This window comes from Python bivittatus, unplaced genomic scaffold (genome assembly GCF_059951505.1).
Source record: "Python bivittatus isolate LINGU-HERP-01145 unplaced genomic scaffold, Pbiv_v1 ctg000330_np1212, whole genome shotgun sequence".
NCBI classification, from domain to species: Eukaryota; Metazoa; Chordata; class Lepidosauria; order Squamata; family Pythonidae; genus Python; species Python bivittatus.
Window position 1 is genome coordinate 31,972,631 of NW_028277058.1, and position 12,657 is coordinate 31,985,287.

The 12,657-nt window shown below is 36.7% G+C and overlaps 1 protein-coding gene across 5 annotated transcripts in view; it reads right to left on the reverse strand.

The window, feature by feature from the left end:
• The window catches only part of ANKS1B (ankyrin repeat and sterile alpha motif domain containing 1B), a 312,127-nt gene that overhangs the window by 281,805 nt on the left and 17,665 nt on the right, over positions 1 to 12,657 (reverse strand). For all 5 annotated transcript variants that reach the window (XM_088141910.1, XM_088141913.1, XM_088141912.1 and 2 more), the window contains exon 2: positions 1,065 to 1,145. In XM_088141910.1, coding sequence (XP_087998036.1) covers positions 1,065 to 1,145 — 81 coding nt within the window. The remainder of the gene's footprint in view (positions 1 to 1,064; positions 1,146 to 12,657) is intronic.

Below are 12,657 nucleotides of genomic sequence, written 5' to 3' on the forward strand. Positions count from 1 at the left end.
AAGTAAATGTTTCTAGTCACCAAGATTTCTGTAACATAGTTCCCCTTTTTTATTTCAATTAATCTGGTCAATAAGATGCTGAAAAACAAGCTTTCTTGGTTCTGAGCAGTTGCTAGGGGCTTGAAAATAATAGTGAAACTATAAGAGAACTAAATCACCTCAACAAATGAACAAGACAGTGCTGCCAATTATGCTGCTGGTGCAGCAATAAAACAGAATACACATGTCGATATAAGTTTTTTCAGTTCTAATATATTTGCAAACCCACAGATATAATGCAACAAGACCAGAAAAACTTCAGAAAATCTCTTATATCATAGACATGGGACAGAGTAGTGATCACCCAGCATTAGCTGCTGAAACCTAACCCCACCCCCCAAAAAAAGAAAGTAATCACAAAACAGTAGCGCTGGAACATTTTAAAAAGTCATTCCAGGACAACAAATACTTAATGGCATCAAAAGTTGTTGAGAAGCCACCCAACATTCCAGAGATCATACAGCAATATCATACTTCTCCATCTTTATACTGGCACAGGTCATCCACTGGGTTGAAGAATGGCCATCACAAATCATTTTTTCCTAAGGCAGATGTGTTGTCTAACTATTACACACTGAAGGATGTTACATAAAAATGCTAAAGTAAGAATGAAGATTATTGAAAATAATTATAAAAAATGGTTTTTATAAATGTATTTTTACTACTATTTAAAAGATATCAGAAACCCATTTTGTCTCAAACAGGCATTTATGTCATTGACCCTATCCTGTCAAATCTAATTAGTTATGAAAAATGTAAGTTAAAAACCTGAAAACTTACTGATTCAACAACCTTGTCTGTAGGTTATACCTGTGTTATCCATTAAAAAATCACTATACAGAACTTTACTAATCATTGGAATAGATTCTGCCATAGTAGGCTTCTTCAACTGCAAAACTGACATAAGTATAAAATCAACAGAAACATAAAAATATGATGATGACAATTTTATGCAGCCTACCATCAATACAAACATGCAATGCAAATGAATGCCAACATAATATAAATAGTAATATGGCACTTACTTGTGACCATTCAAAGCTGCATGGTGTAAAGCTGTATATCCTGAACTATCTGTGCAATTTATATTTGGTCCTCGCCAGATACTGAAAATAAAGAATAAATTCCATTGTATCAGTATGAAGTTGCTAACATTTAAAAATTATTAAATATTAATATGAAACAAATCAAACACATTAGAATTATTATAAAGGTAAAAGAGTAATGTTTTAATTTTAAAACTTAAAAACAAGATATGACTATTTTATATATTGGGAACTTTTGTACCAATGGCAATCCCAGGTGAAAAACATGCCATCTCAGAAAAACTGGCTAATTTTTGGACTTCCAGTGGGGACAATGGCAGCTTAATCATCTCTCTCTGAGAGGGGAGACGACACCGCAGCTGGATTGATGGCTGGCAGCAAGTGCTGGCTGTCCAACTTGCTCTGGATCAAACAGGAAGTTAGAAAATCAACCCATATGATCTCCACATGGCCATTCCTCAAAAGCTAATCACAGAGATGGAAGCTTCTGTCAACGGCTTTCGAGTCAAGCAGCCGGGAGGCAGGGGATCCATATTTGTTTGAAGCTGTGGCGCAGCCTTTTTTAGGGACACTAGAGCTGACCAAACCCCATTTCTAAACAGAGTGGAGTATAATTTTTTTGCAACTTAACAGAGACCTTCCTTCACAACAGATAAATAATTCTCTTGGGGCTTATCCTTATTTTTGAGACTATACTTTTAAAACAAGAATTAGAGCTTTAATTTGAATCTGATTAATTTGCAAAAAGCTGGATGACAAGCGGAATTTAAAAAAGACCTAAAAGTTATTTACAGTGAAAAGGAAAAATTGATTTGTTTTCTGTTTACGAAACTCCATTTGCAATGACGAGGTTTGCTTTTTCCATGGGAAAGTCTTTTTTTTGTTTTGTGGATTATGTCTGTTGATTGGCTGGGTTTCTAAAACAATGGGAAGACTGCAACTTGATCCCTGTATGTTTTTCTTTGAAGCGTGCCTACAGTTACATGTTGAAGGACACTAGAGGGCGTGAACTCTGTTTACTTTTGCTTGTAATTAATTCTATCTGGCTATACTGGCTATCTGTTTTACTTGTGTAAACAGGAAAAAAAAAATAAAAAGGCAAGGTTTGCTTTGGGCAAAAAAAATGGCTAGAAGAGATCCTTTGGAGCAGTTGTTAGAAGATAAAATAACTCCTTTAAGTTTATTCCAGTCAATGTTTGATGAGCTAGAAGCTAAATTCAATTCCCTTGAAAAAAAGATAAGAGGAAAGAGTGGATAAGATGGTTAACTCTGAAACAGAGGTGGAGATTGACTCCAATATGGAATTGGAGTTCAGAAAAATGTTGGACTATGAAGGTAGTATGAATAAAGAAGCTGTGGATTCAAACATGGTTTTAAGACAGCCAAAAGATAACAGTGATATGCAAAAAGATGCCAGAATGGAATTACAAGTGGAATCAATTGATGTTACAATGTTTAAAGGGGACATACAAATAATGGAGAAGAGTGACTTGGAAAGATTTCTTATCTCAGATTTGCGAAAGGAATGTGTTAAATAGATGAGGCTCTTTCTGGGAAAAGACAAAGAGAAATTATTGGGGATATTTTTGGGAGCAGACAAGGAGATGATGGGGAATCAACTTGTGGTACATTATTTGAAAGGATTAAAGTTTAAGATTTTCAAAAGTAAATAGAAAGTTTACAAAGTGAACTTATTGGACTATGGTTAACATATATGCTGAGGCTTTTGGTAATTATTAATGGGATTTTTTTGTGACCAGGATTGAATGACGATGCTTTAAGGATCTGTGTATAAAGTTTACTAAAATATACAGTATATTATATGTACATGAACATACATATTTATGTTATTAAATTTATGGAATTTTTGTTATATATGATAACATTAGTAAGGTTTTTATAGGTATAAAGGTGAAAAGATATGACTATCTATAACTTTATTTTTATATATAACAGCAGCAAAGTTTTTAAAAGCACAGAGGTGGAAAGATAGGACATTATCTACAGTGGAAGAATGGCAGGTGAAGTCGATGGAATTGGTTGAGATGGCGAAATTGGCAGCTTTGATTCAAGATAAGATGTGTAATTTTAGTGCTAACTGGACATCTTTTTTTAGACTTTTGTCTAAAAAAAATTATGTTTTATGGGTTTGATTATTAGAAATAATATGGATTAATAGAAATAATAGAAGTTATGTTGTTTAATTTAAAACAAGAGTTTGATGTATATTTTTACTTATATCTGTTGTGGGTTGGGTGGTAAGTCAATTTTTTTTTCTTTTGTTGTTTTTCTCTTTTTCTTTTCTTTTCTTTTCTTTTCTTTTCTTTTCTGCACCTTTCATCTTTACTATTTTCTCTTTTTCCAATTCCTTCTTTTTTTCTTATTCTTTTCTTAATGTTAGTTTTTGTTAGTTTTTACTGTTCTTTTTTTAAAATGTAATAAACTTACATATTTTGTATCACAGAGTAAACTGAAGAATTTCTTGATCAATAACAATAGGAGTAAAACTCTTCTCTCAGGAATATTGGGCTCTGCCATACGGTACAAAAGAAACTCTTGTCCTCCTTTATTTATAGTTATTAAGGAATTAACTTCTTTCCCCTTGGCACAAGAAGAGGGGAGAAAGGTTCTGAATAGAAAAGAGTTAACAATTTGGAGGACAGATTGCTGGTAAAAGATTTAATTATAACCAGACAACCCATGACCCATTGGGTCATCATGTCAGAGATATTTCCTTACCTAAACAGAGAAACAGAATGACCAAGGGCAAAAAAGCAGTGGGAGTGTGAGCGACTTGTGACTTGCTGCCAGCTTTCCCATTGACTGCTTGTGGGAACCTGGCAGGGAGCGTCAGAAATCTTGCTTGCTTGCTTCATATAATATAGGCTTGCACCATTTGCCCTCCCCTCACAACCCTCAGGAGAGCCCTGGTGAAGCCGCCGCCTCTTCCTCCTCCTCGAGGGAGGAAGAGGACTCACCCATTGACTACTGCACCCTCCAGCCAGTCCTACCTCGCCACCAGGCATCTCAGTTACTCCCTCATCCTTCCCTCAACATTCACCGCTATTAAGAGATTTAAAATTTCTGCCTTGTTTCCAAAGCAGCCAATCACCACTCACCAGTCAGGCTTTGCTGCCAGCTGATTTGGCTTAGGGGACAGAGGGACACGGGAAAGAGGTTGGGGATACGCCCATGACAATCATGTGACCTGGGCTGACTGCAGTGGTGCAGCAGTGCTGAAGTGGCCACAGATTTCCCAAATTTCAATCCCACAGGAGTAATGGGTCCAGGATTTTGGGCGCATTCTATAAGGTATCCCATCTGAGAGACCTTGGTTCAAAAATTGTTGCCTGATGATGCACCACTTTGCCCAGTTGAAGGTTACAGACACAAGAATTTTAGTAGTATATAGGCAGAATGTGCATATTTATTTATTTAGTTAGTTGTTAGTGGCAAGCTTATTAGGTTTGTGTTTTCCATGAGCTGGGACTAATAGTTAAGTGTTTCTTCCCTCAGCTTACTTCCCTTTTTTTTTCATGTGCCTGTTTATATATAAAACTCACTACGAATTGTAAAGTCTATACAGCCTGATAAGTTTTTTTTTCCCTAAGTCTACCCTCACATACAACTAATAAAGGGGGGGGGGGTTGTGTGCGTGTGTGTGTTACATCCAATATAAAACTTAGGAAATTAACCCAAGTGTTAAACATTGCTGCAGTATAGTGATTAAGAGAAAAGCCACTGCTTTTCATGTAGAGTTTTTGGTTGGTGTCCAACTGATAAAAAGGAACAGGTATAACCAGGGAAAGTCTAGTTTCTTGACTATAAAGTTAGATTTAGACTAAGCAACTATAATTCCTAACAGAAAGAATGTCTTCCATGATTTATCAGAGTAGATTGAAAGCACTATCAGGCAAATTCCAAAAATGGCAATTCAAGAATACCAAGAGATATAGTTAACCAAAGCTGTGAATCTTGCAATCAATAAAAATAAATTGCTTGAAAAATGAGAATCTTTGTATCAACAGCTTAGACGTATTTAATCACTAATTATAGAAAAACATTAAGGACATCTTAATAATAATGTAATGGTATGTTCAGAGCCTGAGAGAGATTCCCTTTCTGGACACATGGACTTTCCTCTCTTATCAGTTAAAAGAACAGACTATTTGCCAGTTCACACAGATGTCATGGTTAAGATACTGAGAAAGCTTCCACTTTAGCAGGCTAGGACATAAAATGGCTTCTGAAAATGAAAACAATACAGTTATTGAGATTTCTGTAACTAATCCTTTTAATAAAATTGGTTAAAGGAGACTTGCTTTTGGCTGCAATGGCCTGTCTAGAGTTGACAGTTGCATGAACAGAAGCTGAGTGACATCACCGAGTCAATAATGCTACATCTAGTCTCCATATGATCTCACATACTACCTTCAGATATTCACTAAACTGTAAAGGGAAGAAAACTGTCCAAACAAAACTTGCCATTTTACTCTTCTAAACTGATAATGCAAATTCTCACATTAAAATGTATATATGCATGATCACAAGATAAAGAGGCTATATTCTGAATATGTACTTCCCAGTTGGTGGGATAAGGGCAACTGTATGTTGGATTGCAAGGTAGTCTTTAGATTAGAGGCCTAGGTTGCAGAGAATAGTGTGAACATGTGCAGGATAAAACTGGACTTCGGTCATGCTTGTGACATATTAGCCCTGCCAAAAACTGACTGGCACTATGCCTTTACCATTAGTGTAAAATGTGCTTATGTGCCATGATTACCACTAAGAATGAATGAGAATGGTGATAGTTTGGAAGTATCTTCTTGTTTCAAACACATGGTTTAAGCATGACTATTCATGCACACATATGTCAACAGAAGGAATGTAAATCTAAAAGCTTTATTAATTTGATTGCTTACAATTAAAATTTGATAAAATTGATAAAAGATACAAGGGTAATGAAAGGTTCTCAGTATGGGGTAGTCAAACATTTGAAACAATCAAGAGAAGAACCTGGGGAAAATGAACACAGCAGACAAAGAAGTGAACAAAACTAGAGTAAAAGTAGAACTTCAGGAAGTGAAAGCATATTTGGCTGGTAATCAATTAAATACAGCATGAAAACATATTGCAATGGAAATTACTAGTTTGACTTACTAGCTTAACAAAGAAACAAAAAATACAGCATAAAGGAAAAGAAAAACTAACACAGGGAGTCTTACCCATTATCTTAACATTTCTTTACACTAATTGTTGCACCAAGTGTTGGAGAATATGCGTTTGGAGAGACTTTTGGAAGTTTGGCTGGAGAGAAACGTTGTAAGTGTGCTAGAGAGTTCAAGTGTGCAGTCACCATTTCCTGGCCCCAGGAAGGAGAAAATGGTGAAGAGTCAAAGGGGGGCTTCCCTAGCAGAAAAGCATTACCTTCTTACTGTCTTAGGAACATCTTAAGATTAATTACTCTAAAGCAAAGGTTTTAATATTTTCCAGAGAGTGCTTCAGGTTCTTGATTAGTTGGAAGATCAATGGAAGATCTATTGAGCAGGTCACAACTTTTAAGTATTTACATATTCATTTTCAATCTTCTATTCACTGGACCAATCAAGCAAGGTAGCTTCTTATAAGAACCCAAAAAGCATCCTTTGCAATTATTAGACACGCAAGTCAGTATGGCAACAACTATGTACCAGCAACCATTGAACTATTCAAGGCTAAAGTTTTGGATTCAATGCTATCTATAGAGTTGCTTCAGCTTAGATGTTATTCCATCTAAATTCTTAAAGGCCATAACCCAGGTTCCACATTCCACCCTTAATTATCTTATTTGGTTAAAATTAGTTTCATCTTCTTTGGGGCTTGTCTGTCTGCCCCACTAGGTAGACCAGACCAGGAAATCAACTCCACAGGAAGACTATAACTACTTTTATTGAGATTGGCTATAATAACAGAACCTTGCAAGTCTGATTGTGCTGTACCTCCTCCTTGTTTTTATATTCCATTGAATCAGGACAGTATATGTCTGAGCCACTTCCAAATATTACCACTTTGCTCTGGACTTAAAAAATGTTTCAGCCCCTTTTGCATAGGTAACGGTTCTTAAATATTTCTGCCAAGGCTATCTTCCTTACTCTCTTTACCATCTGGGGCTATGCTACATATATATGTTAGACAATATACTGTTTGACAATATACTATTGAATTGTTATGTTTTGTTAATTTTTTTAAAAAAAATAATAAATCTGCACCTGACAACTGGAAGAATTTTGTTGTACTTTACTTTTCAAGAAAGGGAAAGGTAGCAAAAATAATTTCAAACATTATAGGAAGATTAATTTGTTAAGGGTGCCCACAAAGGTATTTGGCAGAATTCTAATCAAAAGCTCACAACAAGTGACAATGAGCAAAATTTCAGAAGTGCAGCACTCAATTCCAAGTTATATTTAAATGGTGAAAAATTAAAGCAATTTGTCTATCATGGTACATTGTTTACTGAACACAGGAAAATGGAGAAATTTTACAATGCGCAGATGATGCTAGAAAGGCAGTGAGTCATATGTAGTTTGTTGCAAGGAATAAATGTTTCTCAAAAGAAATAAAATGGCTATGTATAAGAGCATGCTTCTCCCCACTTTATCACGTGGAAGTGAAAGTTGGGTATGTCAGGAGAAACATAAAAATAAGTTGAATGCAATGGAATGGGCTACTTAAGAAATCCATGTGGTAAAAGGAAGAAATAGGGTGAAGAATTAATGAATGTTGAATGAATATGGAATAAATTAACAAGTGCTTAACCAGGACTAAAGTAGTATGCTGAGATCGTTTGGTCATGTAGAGAGAATGAATAAGGATCACAAAACAAAACAAATACACGAAGACTGAATAGACTGAAAGAAAAGGGAAGTCCAAGACAGTCATGGGTGGATAGGGCTGATAAGATCCTAAAAAAAAAAGAGTTGCTAAATTTAAAGAACAAAACCAGAGTATGAGTCAGTGTATAGATGTGGCAGAAGCATGGGTTATTTGAAAGGATAGAAAAGTATGGGGAAGTAGTGTGAACAGTGTTGGTGTAAATTAGATTTTGTTCATTGCCTCTTTTCCCCTCTCATCTTTTTGATTTAATTTCATTCACTCATTATTTCTTACCCTTTTTATGCTTGGGAGGATGCTGCTAAACCTGAAACAGAATTTATGAAATGTATCTATATAAGAATACACAACAGATTGCAAGGCAGCTGTTAAATTGTTATCCATATCATCTTCCCTACGTGCACTCCCCATTCATTCTGTTGGGAGATTAAACCATGTTCTAATGCTTTTTCATACAGAATTGAGACTTTCTCTTCCTACTTTCATTCTACTTTTCTTACACCTCTATTTATTCCACAAAATCCACTCCTGATACTAATCAAAATGGATTTTCTCCAGAACCTATCACCACTCTTGTATCTTTCACTAATTCTTTCAGTCTTTCATCATAAACATCCAAATTAATCATGCTTTTAGAATTCTTCCTTTGCCATTTGCCTGCATGAACAGAATTTATGCTTAAGCCATATAGTCAAACAGATCTTTTTCTAAGCAGATGAATTCACCAGTGATCATTCTTCTTTCTTGGGTTTCAATCACTTTTTCCATACTCTCTTGTCTCGTTTCCATCAAACCATTCATATTACCTAACATAGTAACTTTTTCCCTTATATCTCATTATATCCCATTGGTCTTCTGGGCACTTACCCTGTAAAACTTTATAGGTTAAAACCAGCACCTTGAATTGTATTGGGAAACCTACTGGAAGCCATGCAGCATGTTAGATTGCTGAAACAGTTTGTACCCATCAATATATGGACTGTTGCATTCTGCACTAATTGCAGTTTCTGAGTAGTTTTCAAGGACAGTCCCAGGTAGAGTGCATAGCAGTAATTCAATCTGTAAGTAATGAGGACATGAGTGACTATTGCCATAACCTCCTGTTACACAAAGAATCATAATTGGTGCATCAGCCAAAGCTAGACAAAGGGATCCCTGGTCCAGTTTCCATCTGCTGATCTAGGTGAATCCCAATTTGCAGATCTGATATTTTGGGGAAAGTGTGACCCCTCCTCCAGAACCTTCAGGGAAGCCACTGGCACAGAACCATGATGTAGGTCCTGACTAAACAATCACTCCATCTTGTTAGGATTCAACCTCTACATGTTTTGTGCCATCTAGACCTTTTCAGTCTTCAAACAATGAGTAAGGACCTCCATAGCATTTCCTGTTCTGCTCCTGTAGAATCCTTAATTTGTCCCTGAAGAACTTCAGGTATAGACACTCATATCCAGTTACCTCTAAAGTAGTAACTCTAAAATTGTCATGGCATATTATTATCTTGCCCTTGGTGCACATAGTGTTCCAGCTAAAAATCTGGAGGATAGATCTTGGAGAAGGGAGCATCCCCCTTTTCACCCAGCTACATTTTGGTGATATATATCAGGTCTGCTCTCTTTTCCAGAGTAAAATTAAAGACAAGTGTGCCCTATAAACAGACCTGGCATTTAACAACAGCAGCCTTAAGCTTAAGTGTCCAACAATACAGTGCCCAGGGCTAAGGAAGATGATTGGAACTAAAAGAGTCTATCATTGAATTGTACATCCCCTTTTCTTGTAATGGTCACCCCAAGGACTACTATCATTCCTCTTCTGCAGAACCCTATCAATATCACTATCATAGTCCCACCCTCACCCCTTTTGTTCAACCTTTAGCTACAGTTCCTACCCTACACCCTCTTAAGTTGGCATAGGTCATCTATCTAATGCTACTCAGGCAGCCAGCAAAATAGAATAAAATAATGCCAATCTCTAACTGGAAACCACAAGCACATCTTTCACAACCCTGATAACTCCAACCCTTCCCAGATCTTTTCTCATAAAAGTACTTTTATGTACTTTCGCTCCAGGATGAATTTAGGCTCTTCCCCCTTACTCTCTACTTCTTATCCAGATAGCAGGGAGCCTTAGACCTAATTGCCCCCTACCTTCCTTTGCTGGATGTGTTCTTGGAAAGCCAAAAGGCTGCCAGCAGCAATTACATATGCCAAGTTCTAAAACCCTCTATCGAAATTCCTTCCAAGAACTTTGGCACTTAGTAAATTGCTGGCATTTATAATAGCAGCATCCCCTAAATTGTTAATGAATTCAAATGTAGTAAAGTATAGCATGCAACAATCACCAGCCTATGAAATCCTACTTTCATACACAAGCCCAACTACTGTTTTCAACCAACACTGAATTTCTCTCATTTGCTTGCTTCTGAAAAGAACTTCAAGAGGGCTTAATGAATGGAGTTTTGTTTACATCATCCAAAGAAAATTTTGATAGAATCATCAAACAATAGAATTGAGCCATTTAGGCTACCATGTTCCTGTCCAGTACAGGAATTATAATTAAAGCACTGCAGACAAATGGCTGATTAGCCTCCACTTGAACATATGCAGCAAGGGGAGTCCACCACTTATCTGGGTTATTGGTTCCACTGTCAAACTGCTCTTATTAGTATGATTTTTTTCCCCCTAACATATTCCATGCCTTGCATTCTGGAACAATAGCTAAAGCATTTAGATCAGCCAAAGTTAAACTAGGAAAAGTACATGCTGAACAAATGGGGTAGCTTCTGGAATATACTAAGCAAAAATATTGCAAATTGGATAAGAAAGCTGGAAGGTTATAGCCTAAGATTGAAACAACAAACACAACTAAATGTAATTTCTGGCATCCAGGCTAAAGATAATCAGTTATACATGGACACATAATCTGTTATGCACCAATTCTTTTACTTTTATAGTCAGTTATATAAATGTGATGCTTTTTCAACTGAACAACAAATGGTAAATTATTTTGGAGCTATTGAAATGGAACAGATACTCAAGTATATTAAAGGAATTTGGTACAACCACTGTGATTACAAGACATTATAGAGACAATTCAATCTATGAAATTGAGGAAAGCCCTTAGAAATTTTAAGTTCAATAGTATAGAATTATTATTGTTGGTTGCACAGTCAGCCAGATGTTTAGACTGGATTTGGCATTTTTATCCGCCTATCGAGTGCTTCCCAAGGACCTGGGATAGGCAGATGTTGATTGATGGTGCTAAAGGTATTGTCACAGGATGTAAGCTGTTCCAAGTCAAGCTGCCTTTTGCAACTGACTGGTGGTGATTTTGTCAATGCTGATGGTCTTCAAGTGGTACTCCAGATGTTTGGGGATTGCACCCAAGGCGCCTATTACTATTGGTACTGTCTTTGCTTTCTTTTGTCAGTCATTCTATTTCTATTTGTAGGTATTTGTATTTTGTGATTTTCTTCAGTACTTTCTCTTCTATTCTGCTATCTCCAGATATTACAATATCCACTATCCAGACTTTTTTGTTTTTCTTATCAACAATTGTTAAGTCTGGGGTGTTGTGTGGCACGTGCTTGTCTGTTTGAATTCTAAAATCCCAGAGCACTTTAGCTTCTTCGTTTTCTATTACTTTGTCTGTTTTGTGGTCCCACCAGTTCTTGCTTGCAAGCAAATGGTATTTCTTGCAGATATTCCAATGCATCATTGTTGCTACTTTGTAATGCCATTGTTTGTACTCAGTCTGTGCGATCTTCTTGCAGCAGCTGACTAGGTGGTCCACTGTTTCTTCAGCTTCTTTGCAGTGGGGGCATTTGCTGTCTGTTGCTATCTTATCAATTCTGACTTTGTATGCATTTGTCTTTAAGGCTTGGTCTTGTGCAGCCAGAATTAGCCCATCTCTTTCTTCAACCATCCTGCTCTTAGCCATTGTCAGGTCTTCTTATTATCTGCTTTGCCTGCTAGTTTTTTTGCCTACTGCCCATTTAATACTTTGCTTTGCCATGTGTCTTTTCTATTCTTTATTTGGTTTTTCTTGTAGGCCAGTTTGATCTCTTCAATAAGCCTTCATGGTGTACTAGCTTCAATGCATCTTCTTCACTGTCCTTCAGATATTCTTCTAATGCCCTTTTTTCTTCTTCAACTCTCTGGTGTACTTGCAACATTCCATGCTCACCTATGCCCCTTGGTAAGCAGAGTCTGTCAACCTCACTGGATGGATGAAGGGCATGATTCATTGTCATTATTTTTCTGGTCTTCCTATCCAGGGCTTCTAGTTCTGCTTCAGTCCACTCCACTATTCCAACTGTGTATCTAATGACTGGAATTGCCCAAGTGTTAATTGTCTTGATGGTATTTCTTCCACTGAGTTTGGATTTTAAGAAGTTCTTCACTCGGTCATGATGTAGACACTACTAACCTTCTTCTTGACTTCAGTGTGCTTGAAGTTGTCAACTTGAAGGATGCCCATGTATTTGTAGTGGTCTTCTTCATCCAGACTCTTGATGTTATTTCCATAGGACATCTTGATTCCTTCAGTCTTCACTATTTTTCCCTGTTGATGGTAAGGGTGGCACATTTGTCTAGTCCAAACTCCATTGCAATGTCATGGCTGTAGTTTCAGACAGTGTTGAGCAGTGATACTATTTCAGATGGTGTTTTTCCATACAGCTTTAGATTGTCCATGTAAAGGA